This window comes from Mobula hypostoma, chromosome 18 (assembly GCF_963921235.1).
Source record: "Mobula hypostoma chromosome 18, sMobHyp1.1, whole genome shotgun sequence".
In the NCBI taxonomy this organism is placed as follows: Eukaryota; Metazoa; Chordata; class Chondrichthyes; order Myliobatiformes; family Myliobatidae; genus Mobula; species Mobula hypostoma.
Window position 1 is genome coordinate 1744088 of NC_086114.1, and position 20956 is coordinate 1765043.

Below are 20956 nucleotides of genomic sequence, written 5' to 3' on the forward strand. Positions count from 1 at the left end.
AAGGGCCTGTTCCTGCACTATTCTGGTCCATGTTCTAAATGCTCAAAATACTCAGCAGTTCTGGGAACGCCTGAGAGACGTGTTACCATTTCTGCTGAAATTCAGAAAATGTTGGATGCTTTTTTAAAAAGTTTTTAAAGGTTCTGATGAGATGCCAGACCTGAACTACCAACACTTCTCTCTCCCCAAGGAGGCTGCCCGACCTGACAAGTTTCTCTGGAATTTTCACTTGGGCTTTCATCATTTGCCAGGTTTTTCCTCTGGCCTTTGGACATCCATAAATTTGAGATCAGGTACTATAGATCTTGCAAAGTTCAAGACCACGTGGAAATTGTGCAGTCGTTTACCTCAGTATTGTCCACTACCAGGAAGAGTTCCACATATCTGGTGTTGTGTGAAAGATGCATTGATCTCTGAAAATGAGAGGAATAGACATTTTAAAAGTAAAAATAACTTTAGTATTTATAGTGGCTGTAAAAATATCACAGAATATGCAAAAGTACAGCACAGTACAGATCCTTCGGCCTACAGTGTGTCAACCTTTTAACCTGTTCTAAGATCAACCTTTAGTGTCCCTCCCACACACTCCTCCATTTCTCTATCATCCATCTGGCTTTCTAAGAGTCTTTAAATGCCGCTAACGTATCTGCCTCTATCACCACCCATAGCAGGGTGTTGCATGCATCTACCACTCTCTGTAAAAAAAACTTTCTTTGACATTCTCCCACCCCTGCCCCATACTTTCATTCAATTATCTTAAATTCTGCCCCCTTGTATGAGTCATTTCCACCTGGGGTCAAAGATGTGAGCTATTCACTGTCTCTGCCTCCCATCCTCCTTCACTCCAAAGAGAAACGTCCCAGCTCGCTCAACCTCTCCTCATTAGAAACGCTGTCTAATTTGGGTGAATCTCCTCTGCACCCTCTCTAAAGCGTCCACATCCTCCCTGTAATGAGGCGACTGGAACTGAAGGGTTGAATGAATGAATAATGAAGAGATTGTGTAAATTCAAAGCTGGGAAGTACCCTGCTGGGCGGCTGGTAAAGAGCTGCCACTTTGGGTCCATCGTCGTACAGCGTGAAGTTCTGTGAGCAGGAGCCACGCTTTACCCTCAAGTGCTCCTGCCGGTAAACCGCGTGCTCCTCAGTCCCAGATTCGTCCAGTGGCTCGATCAGGTAGACCGTGGTCCCGATTGTGAGAATCCCCCTACAGATCAACAGAAAGCAGCGTCAACAATCCATCTGCAGTGGTTATCTAAACCTGAACTTCCACAGCCACTGACAGGGAGGACCAGTCTGTACAGGCGTCGACGGGGAGGGTCAGTCTGTACAATCGTCGAGGGGAGGGTCAGTCTGCACAGGCGTCGACGGGGAGGGTCAGTCTGTACAATCGTCGACGGGAGGGTCAGTCTGTACAGGCGTCGACGGGAGGGTCAGTCTGTACAATCGTCGACGGGGAGGGTCAGTCTGTACAGGCGTTGACAGAGAGGGCCAGTCTGTACAATCGTCGACGGGGAGGGTCAGTCTGTACAATCGGCAACGGGGAGGGTCAGTCTGTACAATCGTCGACGGGGAGGGTCAGTCTGTACAGTCGATGGGGAGGGTCAGTCTGTACAATCGTCGAGGGGAGGGTCAGTCTGTACAGGCGTCGATGGGGAGGGTCAGTCTGTACAGTCGTCGACGGGGAGGGTCAGTCTGTACAGGCGTCGACGGGGAGGGTCAGTCTGTACAATCGTCGACGGGGAGGGTCAGTCTGTACAGTCGTCGACGGGGAGGGTCAGTCTGTACAATCGTCGACGGGGAGGGTCAGTCTGTACAGGCGTCGACGGGGAGGGTCAGTCTGTACAGGTGTCGACGGGGAGGGTCAGTCTGTACAATCGTCGACGGGGAGGGTCAGTCTGTACAGGCGTCGACGGGGAGGGTCAGTCTGTACAGGTGTCGACGGGGAGGGTCAGTCTGTACAATTGTCGACGGGGAGGGTCAGTCTGTACAGGCATCGACGGGAAGGGTCAGTCTGTACAGTCGTCGACGGGGAGGGTCAGTCTGTACAGGCGTCGACGGGGAGGGTCAGTCTGTACAGTCGATGGGGAGGGTCAGTCTGTACAATCGTCGAGGGGAGGGTCAGTCTGTACAGGCGTCGACGGGAGGGTCAGTCTGTACAATCATCGAGGGGAGGGTCAGTCTGTACAGGCGTCGACGGGAGGGTCAGTCTGTACAATCGTCGACGGGGAGGGTCAGTTTGTACAATCATCGATGGGGCGGGTCAGTCTGTACAGTCGTCGACGGGGAGGGTCAGTCTGTACAGTCATCGATGGGGAGGGTCAGTCTGTACAATTGTCGACGGGGAGGGTCAGTCTGTACAGGCGTTGACGGGGAGGGTCAGTCTGTACAATCGGCAACGGGGGGGGTCAGTCTGTACACGCGTCGATGGGGAGGGTCAGTCTGTACAGTCATCAATGGGGAGGGTCAGTCTGTACAATTGTCGACGGGGAGGGTCAGTCTGTACAGGCATCGACGGGAAGGGTCAGTCTGTACAGTCGTTGACGGGTAGAGCCAGTCTGTACAATCGTCAATGGGGAGGGTCAGTCTGTACAGGCGTTGACAGGGAGGGTGAGTCTGTACAATCGGCAACAGGGAGGGTCAGTCTGTACAGGCATCGATGGGGAGGGTCAGTCTGTACAGGCGTTGACGGGGAGGGTCAGTCTGTACAGTCATCGATGGGGAGGGTCAGTCTGTACAATCGTCAACGGGAAGGGTCAGTCTGTACAGGCGTCGACGGGGAGGGTCAGTCTGTACAGGCGTCGATGGGGAGGGTCAGTCTGTACAGTCGTCGACGGGGAGGGTCAGTCTGTACAGGCGTCGACGGGGAGGGTCAGTCTGTACAATCGTCGACGGGGAGGGTCAGTCTGTACAGTCGTCGACGGGGAGGGTCAGTCTGTACAATCGTCGACGGGGAGGGTCAGTCTGTACAGGCGTCGACGGGGAGGGTCAGTCTGTACAGGTGTCGACGGGGAGGGTCAGTCTGTACAATTGTCGACGGGGAGGGTCAGTCTGTACAGGCATCGACGGGAAGGGTCAGTCTGTACAGTCGTCGACGGGGAGGGTCAGTCTGTACAGGCGTCGACGGGGAGGGTCAGTCTGTACAATCGCTGGTTTCAGGGCTCAACAAGAAGGGCTAGTTTTGGGGTTCAATGGGGGCCAGTTTCAGCGTTCAACAGGGAGGGGTGATTTCAGGAAGCTGAAGTTCTGCCATGTTTATAAAACAAAGCCACTTAATAGCGTTTAATGTAATGGCCCTGACTGCTGGATCTCTGACAAAGGGAGTTCCACAAGGAGAAGGCTGCAGATGAGGGTGAAAGTACAACCTTGGGGATCTCAGGCCATCCCATTGCATGTGTCTGGCTGGGGTCCTGCTCATGACCAGGAAGAGTCACTGGCTGCGATTGCTCCAGGGTTCCTGAGGATCATTTTCTGAACCAAGTCGGCACACTACACCAACAATAAAACCGGTTTTCTGAACACATCCAGTGAACATGTGAACATTGCCGGGTGAGGGGCAATCGGGAGACCAAAGGAGGTGGGCTGTCCAGCAAATTGAGGAAGGGTAAAAGAGGCAGGAGCTCACTCTTATAAAGGAACAGAGTCATACAGTAAGCAAACAGACCCTTCGGCCCAATGGGACAATACTGACAGCTAGTACCCATTCCAACCAGTTCCTTACTAATCCCACTTTATTCCTCCTGCATTTCCATCACCTCCCCAAGGATTCTACCCCTCATGTACACCCCAAGAACAACTTACAGTGGCCCTTTAACACGCTGATTCACATGGCATTGGGAGGGAACTGGAACAGCTGGGGGAAACAGAGAAGGAGTAAACGCTACGTGGACAGCATTAAATTCGGGTCACTGGTGCTGGGGCAGTGGTTGCACTGCTGCATCATAGGGCTGTTCAAGCTTGGAGATCACAGCATTTGTCAACGCACTTTACAACCTCGGCTGTGCTTCTGAACTCTCACGTGGGAAAGGGGACGTGAGTGTGTTTAGGGTCGGGAGGAAGTCACATCATTCCATCTGGCACATAATAGAACCAGAATCAAGTTCACGGTCACTGACTACAGTATGTCACGACAACTGTTCTTTTCCAACAGCAGTACAGTGTAATACATGAAATATACGATAAAATAAAATAAGGAATGTATAGAAAAAAGTTAAATAAGCAGGGTGAAAAGAAAGGAAAGAGTGAGGGAGTGTTCATGGACCATTCAGAAATCTGATGGTGGAGGGGAACAAGCTGTTCCTAAACTGTTGGGTGTGTGCCTTCAGGCTCCTATACCTCCTCACTGATGATAGCAATGAGAAGGGGGAACGTCCTGGGTGATGGGCATCGTTAATGATGGATGCCAACTTCTGAGGCATTGCCGTTTGAAGATGTCCTTGATGCTGGGGAGGCTAGAGCCCGTGATACATAGGACATAGGAGCAGAATCAGGCCATTCAGCCCATCGAGTCTTTTCCAACATTCCATCACGGCTGATCCCGGATCCCGCTCAACCCCCCACACCCTGCCTCAAATACACCCATGGACTTGGCCTCCATCGCAGCCTATGGCAGACTTCTCCACAGATTCACTCATCTCTGGCTACAAATATTCCTCCTTACCTCCGTTCAAAGAGTAGCGGTCCCAATACTGACCCCTGAGGAACACCACTAGTCACAGGCAGCCAACCAGAAAAGGCCCCTTGTGTTTCCACTGGCTGCCTCCTGCCTGTCAGCCATTCCTCTATCCATGCCAGTATCTCTCCTGTAATGCCACAGGATTTTATCTTGTTAAGCAGCCTCATGTGTGGCACCTTGTCAAATGCCTTCTGAAAATCCAAGTTAATGACGTCCACTGCCTCTCCTTTGATCACCCTGTTTGTTACTTCCTTGAAGAACTCTAACAGATTTGTCAGGCAAGATTTCCCTTTGCGAAAACCATGCTGACTTTGGTTTATTTTATCATTAGTCTCCAAGTACCTCAAAACTTCATCCTTAATAATAGTCTCCAACACTTTCCCAACCACTGAAGTTAGACTAACTGGCCTATAATCTCCTTTCTTTTGCCTTCCTCCTTTCTTAAATAGTGGTGTGACATTTCCAATCTTCCAGTACTTTGGGACCATGCCATATTCAAGAGATTCTTGAAAGATCATGACCAATGCATCCATTATATCTGTAGCAGCCTCTCTCTGGACTCTGGGATGTAGTCAGTCTTGTCCAGCTGACTTATTCACATTTAGACCTTTGAGTTTGCCTTGCACTTTTTATCTTGTAATAGTAATGGGGCTCACTCCTGCTCCCTGACACTCATGGACCTTTGGCACATTGCTAGTGTCTTCCACGGTGAAGACTGATGCAAAGTACCCATTCAGTCCATCTGCCATTTTGTTTTTGTCCTACATTACCACCTCACAGGCTACATTTTCCAGTAGTCCAATATCAACTCTCAGCTCCCTTTTTATATAACTGAAAAAACTTAGAGAATCCTGATTTATATTATTCGCAAGTTTGCCCTCATATTTAATCTTTTCCCTTCTTATAGCCTTTTTAGTTGCCTTTTGTTGGATGGGACTGGTTGAGTTCACTGATCGATACTGGGGTGACTGGTGTCCATGATGGGACTGGTTGAGTTCACTGATTGATACTGGGGTGACTGGTGTCCGTGATGGGACTGATTGAGATCACTGATTGATACTGGGGAGACGACTGTCTGTGATGGGACTGGTTGAGTTCACTGATTGATATTGGGGTGACTGGTGTCCGTGATGGGACTGGTTGAGTTCACTGATCGATACTGGGGTGACTGGTGTCCGCGATGGGACTGGTTGAGTTCACTGATCGATACTGGGGTGACTGGTGTCTGTGATGGGACTGGTTGAGTTCACTGATTGATACTGGGGTGACTGGTGTCCGTGATGGGACTGATTGAGATCACTGATTGATACTGGGGAGACGACTGTCTGTGATGGGACTGGTTGAGTTCACTGATTGATATTGGGGTGACTGGTGTCCGTGATGGGACTGGTTGAGTTCACTGATCGATACTGGGGTGACTGGTGTCCGTGATGGGACTGGTTGAGTTCACTGATCGATACTGGGGTGACTGGTGTCCGTGATGGGACTGGTTGAGTTCACTGATCGATACTGGGGTGACTGGTGTCCGTGATGGGACTGGTTGAGTTCACTGATCGATACTGGGGTGACTGGTGTCTGTGATGGGACTGGTTGAGTTCACTGATTGATACTGGGGTGACTGGTGTCCGTGATGGGACTGGTTGAGTTCTCTGATCAATACTGGGGTGACCGGTGTCCATGATGGGACTGGTTGAGTTCACTGATTGATACTGGGGTGACTGGTTGAGTTCACTGATCGATACTGGGGTGACTGGTGTCTGTGATGGGACTGGTTGAGTTCACTGATCGATACTGGGGTGACTGGTGTCCGTGATGGGACTGGTTGAGTTCACTCATCGATACTGGGGTGACCGGTGTCCGTGATGGGACTGGTTGAGTTCACTGATCGATACTGGGGTGACTGGTGTCCATGATGGGACTGGTTGAGCTCACTGATCGATACTGGGGTGACTGGTGTCCGTGATGGGACTGATTGAGATCACTGATCGATACTGGGGTGACTGGTGTCCGTGATGGGACTGGTTGAGTTCACTGATCGATACTGGGGTGACTGGTGTCCGTGATGGGACTGATTGAGTTCACCGATTGATACTGGGGAGACTACTGTCTGTGATGGGACTGGTTGAGTTCGCTGATTGATACTGGGGTGACTGGTGTCTGTGGTGGGACTGGTTGAGTTCACTGATCGATACTGGGGTGACTGGTGTCCGTGATGGGACTGGTTGAGTTCACTGATCGATACTGGGGTGACTGGTGTCCGTGATGGGACTGGTTGAGTTCACTGATTGATACTGGGGTGACTGGTGTCTGTGGTGGGACTGTTTGAGTTCACTGATCGATACTGGGGTGACTGGTGTCCGTGATGGGACTGGTTGAGTTCTCTGATCAATACTGGGGTGACCGGTGTCCGTGATGGGACTGGTTGAGTTCACTGATTGATACTGGGGTGACTGGTTGAGTTCACTGATCGATACTGGGGTGACTGGTTGAGTTCACTGATCGATACTAGGGTGACTGGTTGAGTTCACTGATTGATACTGGGGTGACTGGTGTCCGTGATGGGACTGATTGAGTTCACTGATTGATACTGGGGTGACTGGTGTCCATGATGGGACTGGTTGAGTTCACTGATTGATACTGGGGTGACTGGTGTCCGTGATGGGACTGGTTGAGTTCACTGATTGATACTGGGGTGACTGGTGTCCGTGATGGAACTGATTGAGTTCACTGATTGATACTGGGGAGACTACCATCTGTGATGGGACTGGTTGAGTTCACTGATCGATACTGGGTTGACTGGTGCCCGTGATGGGACTGGTTGAGTTCACTGATTGATACTGGGGTGACTGGTTGAGTTCACTGATCGATACTGGGGTGACTGGTGTCTGTGATGGGACTGGTTGAGTTCACTGATCGATACTGGGGTGACTGGCGTCCGTGATGGGACTGGTTGAGTTCACTGATCGATACTGGGGTGACTGGCGTCCGTGATGGGACTGGTTGAGTTCACTGATCGATACTGGGGTGACTGGTTGAGTTCACTGATCGATACTAGGGTGACTGGTTGAGTTCAGTGATTGATACTGGGGTGACTGGTGTCCGTGATGGGACTGATTGAGTTCACTGATTGATACTGGGGACACTACCATCTGTGATGGGACTGGTTGAGTTCACTGATCGATACTGGGTTGACTGGTGTCCGTGATGGGACTGATTGAGTTCACCGATTGATACTGGGGAGACTACCGTCTGTGATGGGACTGGTTGAGTTCACTGATCGATACTGGGTTGACTGGTGTCCGCGATGGGACGGCCTGAGCTTACAACTATCTACAGCTTTTTCGAATCAAAATAATTGTAAAACACCTTAAGGGGTGGTGAGGATAGGATGCTCCTGATTGGGATCAGAATGTCGAACAGGTCATAGTTCCAGAGACTTCCACGAAAAGGACTGGTAAAAGAGAAGACCTGTGGGACAACTGGGAATGAGGTTAATGGGATATGATTTTCACACCAGGTCGAGTGGACTTTGGTCCTGCACCTTTCCCCAAATTTACCATTGCTGTTCAACTGAATATTTTGAGGAAACTCTCTCCTGAAAGACTTTACTTCTCATTTCATGCTGGAAGCAGGATCTGGATTTGCTTTATCGGTGGTGACTGACGATGTGATTTGGGGCCATTTATAATAAAACAAAAACACGAGAGATACTGCAGATGCTGGAAATCCAGAGCAACCCCACGAAATGCTGGAGGACCTCAGCAGGTCAGGCAGCATCTAGGGAAATAAACAGTTGGTATTTTGGGCAGAGAGCCTTCTTCAGGACTGTGAAGGAAGGAGGAAAATGCCAGAACAAAAAAGGTAGTGCGGAGTGAAAGGAGGCTAGCTGGAAGGTGATTGGTGAAGCCAATTGGGAGGGAAAGGTCAAGGGCTGGAGAGGAAGGAATCTGATGGGAGCGGGGAGTGGGCCATAGGAGAAAGAGAAGGAGGAGGGGAGCCAGGGGGAGGTGAGGAGAAGTGAAGGATCAGAGTGGGGAATTGAAAAGGGCACGGGGAGGGGTGGGTTGAAACTTGTCCACTGGAAAGAGAAATTAATATCCATGCCTTCAGGTTGGAAACCACCTTGACAGAATACAAGGTGTTGCTCCTCCACTCTGAGGGCTGCCTCATCATGGCACAAGAGGGGGCCATGGATTGACATGTCGGAACTGAAATGGGAATGGGAATTAAACTGTTTCCAATATTAAAACAGTTACACCAAAGAGCAACAGACTGTTCTCCAACTTGATTCACATATTTCAGCACTTCTACTTAAAATATAGTGTAGGGCACGGGGATGAATCAGTTCAGTATTTCTCTGCTGAGAAACTCAACAGCTCGATCTGCTCTGCTGGGAATGAATACATCTTTTCAGAGAATTTCCATTGTTCACTGTTGATTGGTTTTGGCAACGTGTCACAAGTCACCAGTAATTGGTACCTTGTACAGACTGGCTCAGTGATTCCCTGAGGTTTAATCCCAGCACAACTGGGTTTTGGGATTAACTACAAATCACGGCAGTTAGCATTTCAGGAAACAGTATTATTTAAACAAAGTTAAATCACTTTCTGCTATAAACTTGGAACTTGCTCACTTGTGGAGTTTGTTTCTGACATTACCAGCTGGAGGATTATGGTTTGCCACTGTATAATGTTACTGTGATTAATTAGACTCACTGGAGGAAGCATTCTCCCTCCACACGCGCTGCTCGACCCACTGAGTTCCTTCAACAGATTAGCTGATGCGTCAGATCCTAGTACCTGCAACATTCTTGGAAGCACATCTCCTTGAGTTTTCGAGCCTGAGCAATGGAATTTCCTTCTGACATATGGTTCCATCTGCAGATAGGGAACATTCCCCAAATCCACCCTCCCAGGCTGGGTCTTTGCCTCAACTTTCCAATCTGATTCGCTTTGTGATAAGGTGTGGATTGCGGGATGGCGTCGTGCAGGAATAAGGAGATAGTCGCCATGGATAACGACAGCTTGCATTAGGTTTACCTGAGTCCTGTGCAGGTGCTGACACTGACTGAGGAATCAGCGATACCTTCGATAATTCCATGATAATAACAGTGATCCTGTGGAAAATCACAGTTACACATTAAAGTATGAAAGGCAAAAGTATGTTTTGTAAATGTCTGCTGCAAAAGACAGGATGTCCCAATGGCCACCCGTTTCAATTTGACTTCCTGTTCCCACTCCATGGCCTCCTCCGCTGCCACGTGAAACTGCTCTCAGGTTGGAGAAGCTACAGATCATATTCTGTCTGGGAAGCTTCCTGATACGTACGTCAATTTCTCAAATTTCCAGTAATTACTCCCCCTTCCCCTTGTCTCTTTTTCCATTCTCCATTCAGGTTCCTGTTTCACTCCTCCTCACCTTTCTATCACCCCCTCTGGTGCCCCCCTCCTCCCCTTCCTCCCATGGCCCTCTCTCCTCTCCTATCAGTTTCCTCCTTCTTCAACCCTCCATCTTTCTCACCCATCACCTCCCAGCTTCTCAGTTCACCTCCCCTGCCCCACCCACCTTCCCCTCACCTAGTCTCACCTATCACTTGTAAGCTTGTACTCTTTTCCCTCCCCCCCCCCACCTGCTTATTCTGGCTTTGTCCCCCTTCCTTTCCAGTCCTAAAGAGACGTCCCGAGAGCGAGAAAGAGAGAGAGTGAGAGAGTGTGAGAGAGAGTGTTGTAAATGAAACCAGTCGTTAAGTCATGTCAGTGAAATACCTTGAGCTGTGGTGAATCTACCACCTCTGTTCCATTCTCCGTGTAATGCCTTTCTGAGTAATGCTCGACCAGCAGCTCCCTGTCGGACACAAAGTTAAACAAAACCCAGTCACTTCAGTAGCAGTGCAAAGGTGATGATAATCTGTATCAATGCTGCATACAGATTTCACCAGCGCAGACAGTCACCAGCATGGCCTTGCTACTGGATTTCACACCAAGTCTTCTTCCTGCAGACGGCAGCACCTGCGGTGGGACTGACTGCACCCTGAGAGTCCTGTCAGTCAACCTCACAGAGCAATACTACAGACATACAGACCCTCCTGCCCAACCATTCCATGGTGGCCATGGTGTCCACCCAACTGACCCCATATCCCTCCAAGCCAGGGGTTCTTAACCCGGGGGTCTGTGGATAGATTCCAGGGCGTCCATGAACCTGGAAAGGAAAAAATATACACCTTTATTTTCACTAAGCTCTAACTGAAATTTAGCATTTCCTTCAATGGTGAATGTAGGCCACAAGCCACAGTAGTATTAGCAGTACCTGTGACCTTGTCACCAATAGAAACCACAGATATTTTAATATCACATTGCAGTTGTTACAAATATCTCAAAATATTGTGTAAGGCATGCTCATCACTGCTTTGAAGTTAAGGTAGTTATTAGATCAGCTGCTACATTGCAGTCTTTTTGTCTGCAGATGCTGGTGCGACGTAGCTGGCCAACTACTGGGCAGCCCTACGCCTGGTAGTCAATCAGCCACCAGACTCTGAAATCCATGTTCTCACATTTGTGACCCAAACATCCACACTGCTCTCCAGTATTTCCCATCTACAATTGCTTGTTGATCAATGTGTAGAAGAAGGTGAGTCGTTTTTATTGTTTGTTAAAGTTTTGCAAAACTGGGCAGTTCAAACGAGAATTGTTAACTCTCTGTAAGGCCGCATGGCCCTTTTAAAACAATGTAGCTCCATGTGCAACAATAGCTTCATTGCAGGATATTTGATAACAGAATTTCAATTGGTTTCTTTGGTAATCTTATTTTATATATTTAAATATATTATTCTGAGAAGGGTCCATAGGCTTCACTGGACTAACAAAAGAGTCCATGGCATTAAAAAAAGGTTAAGAACCCTTGGTCTAAGCCCTACCCCTCCATGTATCTATCCAAGTGCTTCTTAGGAGACACTATTGTACCCACCTTAAACACTTCCTCTGGCAACTCGTTCCATAAACTCTGACACAAACAATCATTCCACGGTCAAAGTCACTTAGATCACACTTCTTCCCCATTCTGATGTTTGGTCTGAACAACAACTGAACCTCTTGACCATGTCTGCATGCTTTTATGCATTGAGTTGCTGCCACGTGATTGGCTGATAAGATATTTGCATTAATGAGCAGGTGTACAGGTAAACCTGATAAAGTGGCTGCCGGGTGTATTTTCATACCTGTAATTTCTCATCACAATAGTTCAGATTTATAGTGGTTTGGAATTGGAACAACCTCTTACATTACACAAAAGGATGTTGAACTCTAAGCTACGGAAGAAAAGATTCATGACAGTTTTCTGTCCTAATGGCAGAAAAAAGTAGGGAATTCAGAGTGGAATTCATGGTTGCCGAACACAGGGGTGGGGCAAGGTGTTGGAGGTTTAAATGTACGTGGAGTGCGAGCACTGGGAGGTGTGAAGCAGCACTGGAAAAGTGGGACATCTGAGTCAAACAGAAACTCAGCCATCAATATTCAAGGAGTCTGGAGATAGGGCAGGTCACTCATCTAAGGAGGGCAGGCAAGGAGGTAAAAGGAGGCATATGGAGGAGACTGTTGTAATGGGAATGGAGGGAGTGCATAACAGGGAACAAATGAGTGATGGAGCCCCCAGATTCTGGCCAGGCAAGGGGAAATATTGGCTCTGAAATTACCGACCCACTTGGAGCCAGTTGAGGCTGTGTCGGGGAATTGGTGTGAGGGTGAAAGGAGGGGAGATTTCTCCCAGTCTCGGCGGCTCACTCTCCACTGCCAGCTCCCAGCTCCCTTCCCTCCCGCTAGCTGCAAACTCGCCCAGAGTCTTGCACATATGGATCCCTGCAGAGCTGCGGTGTGGTTTTCCCAGTCCAATGACTGAACTCTCCTTATAGTTCCCACTTTCTACAGGGCCCAGCCTTTCCCAACATTATATTGTGGGATGTAAAAAATATCAGTTAAAATAACACAGGAAACTCTCGGTGGTGAGGCAACATTGAAGGAAATGAACAATGTTTCAAGCCCCTTTAAGACCTTTCATCTGACAAAAAGATCACAGGCATGAAGCGCAAACTGATTCTCTCTCCACAGATGCTGCCTGACCGGCTGAGAGTTTCCAGGTCAGGGTTGTTTTCTCTGGAACGGCAAAGACTGAGGAGATCTGAAAGAGGTTTGCAAGATTATGAGAGGCATAGATAGAGTGAACAGAGAGTATCTGTTTCCCAGGGTTGAAATGTCTAATACCAGAGAACATGCATTTAAGGTGAGAGTGGATACGTTCACGGAGGATGTGAGGGGTAAGTTTATAATGCAGAGAGTTGTGGCTGCCTGGATTGCACTGCCTGGTATGGTGGGAGAGGTAAATACACTAGAGGCTTTTAAGAGATGCTTGGATAGGCGTGTAGATGGGAGGGATTTGTATTTGGCTTTTGATTGCCACCATTTCTTCTGATCACTCAGTATCGTGCATGTCTCCAGGCAGCGTAGTTAACCTGTTTCATGTGAAGGTGGGTGTGACAAGCAAAGTATCTTCAAGTGGTTTGCCTCTCATGTTTCCTGTTTTTTATAACTGCTTTCCTCTTCTGTCCAGTTATCTCAGAAAAACACTGAACCCAAACGGAGACGTACAACCACATTCTGCCTTCCCTACACTTGAAATGTGTGTTTTGATGACACGCAAAATAGACAAAGTGAAAACGCCACAGAAAAATCCCTCTATAAAGTGGCCAGAACACTTCTGCTTTCCTTCCAAACACTCTCCTCACAAGACACCGATCTCCCAGACCATACTCTAATAAATGCACAGGTTCCTCATCCAACTATGGGTTAGCCCAGGGCTTGTAGCTGAATTCTCTGCCAATAGAACCATTAATCTGAAATGGCAACACTGCACAATGATGTTAAAATTACTTAAACTTTAACCTTGTTCGAAGGCACATCACACTTGTAGTTCAATCATTGCTCATTCATTCACACATCTCGACCAGAACAAGCAGATAGAAAGTCAACACAGAGACTTTCTGCACTGTGGACCTTTGGCCCTCACTAATTTCTGATTGATACAACACAGAATGCACCCTACCCGGATGCATCATGGTTCGGTATGGCAACTGCTCTGCCTGTGACCACAAGAAACTGCAGAGGTGTGGAGACGGCTGAGCACATCACAGAAACCAGCCTCCCCTCCATGGACTCTGGACAATTCCCACTGCCTCATTAAAGCAGCCAGCAACATCAAACATCCCAGCCACCCCGGATGTTCTCTCTCTTCCGCCCTCTCGACCATTCAGGCGGGAGATGCTGAAAACTCGAACCAGTTTAAGGACAGGGGTTGTAAGACTTTTGAATGGTCCCCTCGAATAAGGTGGAGTCTCAATCTCACAATCTACCTTGTGACCTTGCACCTTATTGTCTGCACTACATTACATAGTCATAGTCATAGTTTATTAATCCCGGGGGAAATTGTTTTTCATTACAGTTGCTCCATAAGTAATAGATAGTAATAGAACCATAAATAGTTAAATAGTAATATGTAAATTATGCCAGTAAATTATGAAATAAATCCAGGACCAGCCTATTGGCTCAGGGTGTCTGACCCTCCAAGGGAGGAGTTGTAAAGTTTGATGGCCACAGGCAGGAATGACTTCCTATGACGCTCTGTGTTGCATCTCGGTGGAATGAGTCTCTGGCTGAATGTACTCCTGTGCCCACCCAGTACATTACGTAGTGGATGGGAGACACTGTCCAAGATGGCGTGCAACTTAGACAGCATCCTCTTTTCAGACACCACCGTCAGAGAGTCCAGTTCCATCCCCACAACATCACTGGCCTTACGAATGAGTTTGTTGATTCTGTTGGTGTCTGCTACCCTCAGCCTGCTGCCCCAGCACACAACAGCAAACATGATAGCACTGGCCACCACAGACTCATAGAACATCCCCAGCATCGTCTGGCAGATGTTAAAGGACCTCAGTCTCCTCAGGAAATAGAGACGGCTCTGACCCTTCTTGTAGATAGCCTCAGTGTTCTTTGACCAGTCCAGTTTATTGTCAGTTCGTATCCCCAGGTATTTTACACCTTATGGTCTGCCTGCAGTGCACTTTATTCTGCATTCTGTTACTGTTTTCCCTCACGTACCTCAATGCAGTGTTATAATGAATTGATGGGGATGAAAGGGAAGCTTCTCACTGTACATGTGACAATATAAACCCACCAGACCAAACTACCGCACCGAGTAGTGGCCACGTTTAATCCAGCACAGACAGGAAAGGCAAGTCAGAACACAGGCTGCAAACTCTTCCTCGTTTTATATGAGTACAGACTGGTGACACATCTCTGCATAATCTATAAATTATTGTCTCAGACAACCGGTTGATCATTACAGACGGCAAACCAAACGAGACACAAAATACTCTGCAGATGCTGGGGTCAAAGCAACACTCACAACACGCTGGAGGAACTCAGCAGGTCGGGCAGCATCCGTGGAAACGATCAGTCGACGTTTCGGGCCGGAACCCGGAACCTACCAGCCTTCTCCTTCCCACCCTCCCCCCACCTTCTTTATAGGGCCTCTGCCCCTTCCCTCTTCAGTCCTGATGAAGGGTTCCGGCCCGAAACATTGACTGATCGTTTCCATGGATGCTGCCTGACCTGCTGAGTTCCTCCAGCGTGTTGTGAGAACAGCAAACAAGAGCATATTTATATCTAGGAATGGCACAGTAGCAAAGCAGCTGGCATAATGGTTTACAGAGGTTCAATTGCCACCACTGTCTTTAAGGACTTTGGCAGTCTGACTGTGACCGTGTGAGTCGATTTCCTCCCACATTCCGCAGGGCTAGGCTCAGTGAGCTGTGGGCGTGTTGGTACTGGGTGCATGGTGACACTTGCGAGCTGCTCCCAGCTCATCCTTGCAGTCTGTTGATTGTTGGCGCAAATAACACATTTCACGTGTTTTGATGTAGATGTGACAAATAAAGCGTATCTTTAATCAATCTTTAAAGTAAACAAGTTTGACCTTTGGGTTCAAACTGGCAGTGGGGATGCTGCTAGAAGGGGAAGTCACCGTCTTACCAATTCTTTTCCAACTGGAGAATCAACTCTTCCCCTTGCAGATGTACAGAATAACTGACCCTGTCTGGATAGGCAACCTGGGGAAATCAGAAGATTTTTTTCTTAAAAACATGACGATTGTGCAATTTTATTTCACAATAGGGCAGTGATATCACAGGGTTAGCTGAGGATCACTGCGTCAAATGACTTTATTAGCTCAATCACACCCATCCCAGCACGTCCCCCAGAAAGGGCAAATGGAGAGATTTAATCTTAATTTATGGGGAGCCTCAAACCAGTGCTTATCTCACAACTGGAAATAGAAAATAACTGCAGATGCAGGAAATCTGAAGTAAAGCAATGGCTGATACAGATGTGGAAAGTCTGAAATAAACCGGAGACTGATGCAGACGTGGGAAATCTGAAATAAAACATAGACATACAGATGTGGGAAATCTGAAATAGAACAATAGACTGGTGCAGAAGCAGAAAATCTGAAATAAAACCAGAGATTGATGCAGATGCGGGAAATCTGAAATAAAACAATACATTGATGGCAACAGCAGGTCAGTCAGTAGCTGAGAAACAGAGTCAATGGTTTAGATTGCGGACTTTGTGTTTGAACAATCCTCAAGTCTAACGGTGATTGATCTGAAATGTTAACTTTGTTTCTCCCTCTCAGACACTGCCCGACCTGCTGAGAGTTTGGTTTTATTTGTCTCTTGACAATCTACCCCTTTTCTGACTCTGAAAACTTGGTCCTGAACATTGTACAGTGAAAGCACAGAATAGCTTCAAATGTCCAGATCTTTTCCAGAATTCCTCTGGTGTGTCGTAATTAGTTTGAGGTTTGAACATTTTGTTTTAAAGAGCCCAAACACTGAGATGTGGAATTTAATTAATGTGCTAAACAGTTAACCCTTTCTTGCCTGCTCAGTTGTTCCTTTCTTATCCTGGAGTCTGAAGTTCATGGGTTTAAGTCTCTCATTAGATGTTCTGCTCAGTAACGAGGTGAGGCTATATTTACTACAGTGCAAAGCTACACACTCCTAATTCTCAGAAAGTAACTTCACCTGGAAGAGAGGATGGAAGGTACACATCTGCCTGCTTCTGGGAGCGCAGGTCTCGGAGTAAAACGTTCCTACAGTTGTCTCAGGACTTTACTCATTCTTTCTGGATATTTAAACTAAATTCCCTTTTCAAACCAAAAGTCTGATCTTCTTGTTACTGATCCAGATTTAGACCTCTCTGAATTCTCAGTTAAACAGAATCCTTATTTCTTTCAATGTCAGACTGTCCCTCTCCATCTGTCTGTCTGCACCACGCTCTCACTGTCTGTCTCACTCTCTCCCTGTCTCTCCATCTCTCTTTCTATCTCTCTGCCCATCTGTCTGTCTCCCTCCGTCTCTCTATTCGTCTCTCTCAACCTTTGTCTGTCCCTTCCTCTCTCTCTCCATCCTTTCTCCCTCAGTCTCTGTCTCACTACCTCCTTTTCCCCTCTCTCTCTCTCCGTCTCTCTTCCTCTCTCCCTGTCTCTCTCTTCCTCCCTCCTTGTCTCTCTCTTCCTCTCTCCGTCTCTCTCTCCCTTCCTGCCTGTAGTGTTCTCTCTCTCTCTCTCTCCTCCATCTCTCTCTCTTTCTCTCTCCTCGCCTCTCTCCCTCCCCACCTCTCTCCCTCCTTCCCTCCCTCCCCCCTCTTTTCCTCCCTGCCACACTCACAACGCACTGGACGAATTCAGCAGGTCGGGCAGCATCCGTGGAAAAGATTGGTCAACGTTTCGGGCCGGAACCCTTCGTCAGGACATTCCGGCCCGAAACGTCGACCGATCTTTTCCACGGATGCTGCCCGACCTGCTGAGTTCCTCCAGCGTATTGTGACTGTTGCTTTCCTCTCTCCCACTAAGTAGTTGGGAAATCCTGGGCAGTCTCTAGAAGAGGTTACATGGTCAGCATAACATTGTGGGCTGAATGGCCTGTAATACGCTGTAGATGTCTATGTTCTATGTTCCGTCCCTTCCCACCTCTCTCCCTCCCTCCCTCTCTCCCCTCCTGTCCTCCCTGTCTCTCCCTTCTTCCCTGTCTCTCTATCCCTTGCTCCCTCCTTCATTCCTCTCTCTCCCTCCCTCTTTTTCCCTCTGTCTCCCTCCCTCCATGTGTGTTTGTGCGCATCTCTCTCTCTCTCTCATAAATATAACCATTTAATGGGCAAAGGTTGAAGTTGAGAGGAGATGTACAAGGTATCGTTTATGAGTTGTGCTGTCTGATGTCCCTGTTCAGCTCACTCATCTTGTGACTACATTCAACACGCCATTCCCTCACTCCCGGACCTACCAACACAGAGTCATTGATCCTGTCTAACGTGGGTAAAAGCCTTTCCTTTCCTGGAGGCCCCAGAAACTCTTAAACACTCTAATTCATTAATGATTATCAGGTTAACTGTTTTAAAAGGGCCCATGACACAAGTAACCAAATCCCAGGCTTAAACCTTCATAGGCATAGGTGCAGAATTAGGCCATTCAGCCCATCGTCTGCTCTGATCATGGCCGATTTATTCTCCCTCTCTGCCCCATTCTCCTGCCTCTTCCCTGTAACCTTTGACATCCTGACTAATCAAGAACCTATCAATCTCCACTTTAGATATATCCAATGATTTGGCCTCCACAGCCGTCTATGGCAGTAAATTCCACAGATTCACTGGTCTCTGAGTAAAGAAATTCCTCCTCATCTCTGCTCCAAAGGGACATTCCTTTAGTCTGAGACTGCTCTCTGAACCCAGACTCTCTTACATCCTCTCCACATCCACTCTGTGCCTTTCAACATTCAATAGGTTTCAGTGAGATCCCCCCTCATTCTTATAAACTCCAGCGAGTACAGGCCCAGAGCCATCAAATGCTCCCGGTACGTTAACCCTTTCATTCCCGGGATCATTCTGATGAACCTCATTTGAACCCGCTCCAATGCCAGTCTATCCCTTCTTAGATAAGGGGCCCAAAACTGCGCACGATATTCCAAATGCGGTCTGACCAATGCCTTATAAAGCCTGGTACCCAAACTACTTGACAGACTATGGTGAGAACCTCAGCCCTGGCTGAGCCCAGCTTCTCCACAGTCTAAACCTAACCCTGGCGAAAGCAGGAAGCATCCAATTCAGGATAAAGAATGGAAGCAGTTGGCTCTCCTGTCTGAATTAGGCCGGCAGGAGATAGACTACGCATTCAGATTAATGAACCGCTCCTGGCTTCACAAGCAAAAGCAGGCAGCTGTTAGACCATGAGATAATAAGATATAGGAGCAGAATAAGGCCATTCAGCCCATCGAGTCTGTTTTGCCGTTTTATCATGGCTGATTTATTATCCCTTTCATCCACAATCTCCTATCTTCTTCCAGTATCCTTTGTTCCCCAATCAAGAACCTACCAACCTCCCCTTTAAATATACCCTATTAGTGGTGATCTGATCCTTAACGAGGCGAGTTAACAGAACGGGGTGAAAACCAACCCTCGGATTCTCCCAGGCTGCCTATTGAACTGCACTGCCCGGCAGAGACACGTATAGTCTCAACCTGCTCAGTAAATCAACGTTTACGTCCATTCACTTCTGTCTAACCCCGATAAGAACCGCTACTAACAGCACGAGATAGGGTGTCGCGGTCCCACCTTGGAATGGGGCAGATCCCTTGTAGCCGGCGTGAAGCCCAAGAGACGAGGTCTCACAATTTCATGGTGCTCGACTTCAGAAAGTGGATCCGACCAGGGCGAGCAGGCAGCTGCGGGGAGAACCGTGTTAGATAGCATGAACTGGGGTCTGCCCGTCATCACCGAGACCGGTACCGCTGTGACAATAACCGGCACGTTTTAAACCAGCCGGCGAGAGAGCCTGGAACTTTTACCAACTGTTCGCTCCCATCAATAACTGTTGCCGAGAGTTGCCAGTAAGTTAGACATAGCTGTCTGATGAGTCGGCGGATGTACAGGCAGCTCGCGGTTTCAACAAACTGCAAATATACTTCGGAATTTAACTTTTCCAAAAAGGTGATCATTGTTTAAAATATAACTAATCAGTTCAGCGTGAGAAATAAATTAAATACAACGCGGGGCAACAGTAAGAGTTTCTTAATGAAATAGGAACCGTTAGTAAAGATGCATACTCACCAAAGGTTATCGAGACAACTAACAAAGTCAATGTAACAGAAACACCACGCATTGTGACCGAGAGCGGCGTCTCTCCCGGGCGGGTGAGGACCGAGTGGACGGCAGCCCTCTGAATGGAGCCGCTCGGCGAGGAACCCCGCCTCGGTGCTCGCTGCACTGAGACGCGGCGCCAATCAGCAGCCGAGCGCCGGGGAGGAGTACACTCCCGGCCCTCCCTCCCTCCCTCCCTCACTCCCTCCCTCCCTCCCTCACTCCCCTCCCTCCCTCACTCCCCTCCCTCCCTCACTCCCCTCCCTCCCTCTCCCGCACAATGAGTCTGCAACCCGGCACGTTGAGGGATCCTCATTAGATAACAGGAAAGAGGGAGGAGGGAGGGAAAGGGAGAGAGGAGAGGCTGAGTGAGTGGTGGAGGTGAGGGAGTGAGATGGGCAGGAAGGAGAGGAGAGAGAAGGAGGAGGGAGGAGCAGGAGGCTGGCAGGGGAAGGAGAGGAGGAGAGAAGGAGGAGGAGGGTAAGGGAATAGGGAGGAGGGCAGCAAAGGGAGTGGGTAGGGAGGAGAGATGGGGAGGGAATAGTGAGGAGGGGTAGAGGTGGGGGAAGAAAAGGAGGGGAAGGGGAGAAGGAGGAGGGAAGAGGGGAGGAGGAGGAGGGAAGAGGAGGAGGAGGGAAGGAGTAGAAGGAAAGGAGACGGGGTGGGGGGAGGGAGGAGAGATGCACACAACTGCTCACAATACTCCAAATGAGGCATCACCAGTGCCTTATAAATTACATCCTCACTTTTATATTCTAGTCCTCTTGAAATGAATGCTAACATTGCATTTGTCTTCCTCACCACAGACTCAACCTGCAAGTTAACCTTTGGTAAATCCTGCACGAGGATTCCCAAGTCACCATACCTCAGCAGTCAGTCAGTCTTCTATCCGTTTTGCATGTTTTGCTCTGGATTTCCAGCATCACTTTTGTTTATTGTTGTCTGTTAACTTACATTTACCCCCTCTAGAGAGAGTAAAATCATTGTAAATAGGATGTATTCTTCCCTCCAAGCCAAAGTGTTTGTGTTTGGGGATCATTTATAATG

The 20956-nt window shown here is 48.4% G+C and overlaps 1 protein-coding gene across 2 annotated transcripts in view; it reads right to left on the reverse strand.

Annotated features, from left to right (window-relative positions):
- Positions 1–20058, reverse strand: part of adam8a (ADAM metallopeptidase domain 8a) — a 69402-nt gene extending 49344 nt beyond the window's left edge. For both annotated transcript variants that reach the window (XM_063070303.1, XM_063070302.1), the window contains exons 1-7: positions 19880–20058; positions 19385–19494; positions 15752–15828; positions 10439–10517; positions 9714–9790; positions 1026–1206; positions 348–413 (exon numbers count right to left, since the gene is read on the reverse strand). In XM_063070303.1, coding sequence (XP_062926373.1) covers positions 348–413; positions 1026–1206; positions 9714–9790; positions 10439–10517; positions 15752–15828; positions 19385–19494; positions 19880–19931 — 642 coding nt within the window. In that variant the 5' untranslated portion in view covers positions 19932–20058. The remainder of the gene's footprint in view (positions 1–347; positions 414–1025; positions 1207–9713; positions 9791–10438; positions 10518–15751; positions 15829–19384; positions 19495–19879) is intronic.
- Positions 20059–20956: the final 898 nt, after the last annotated feature.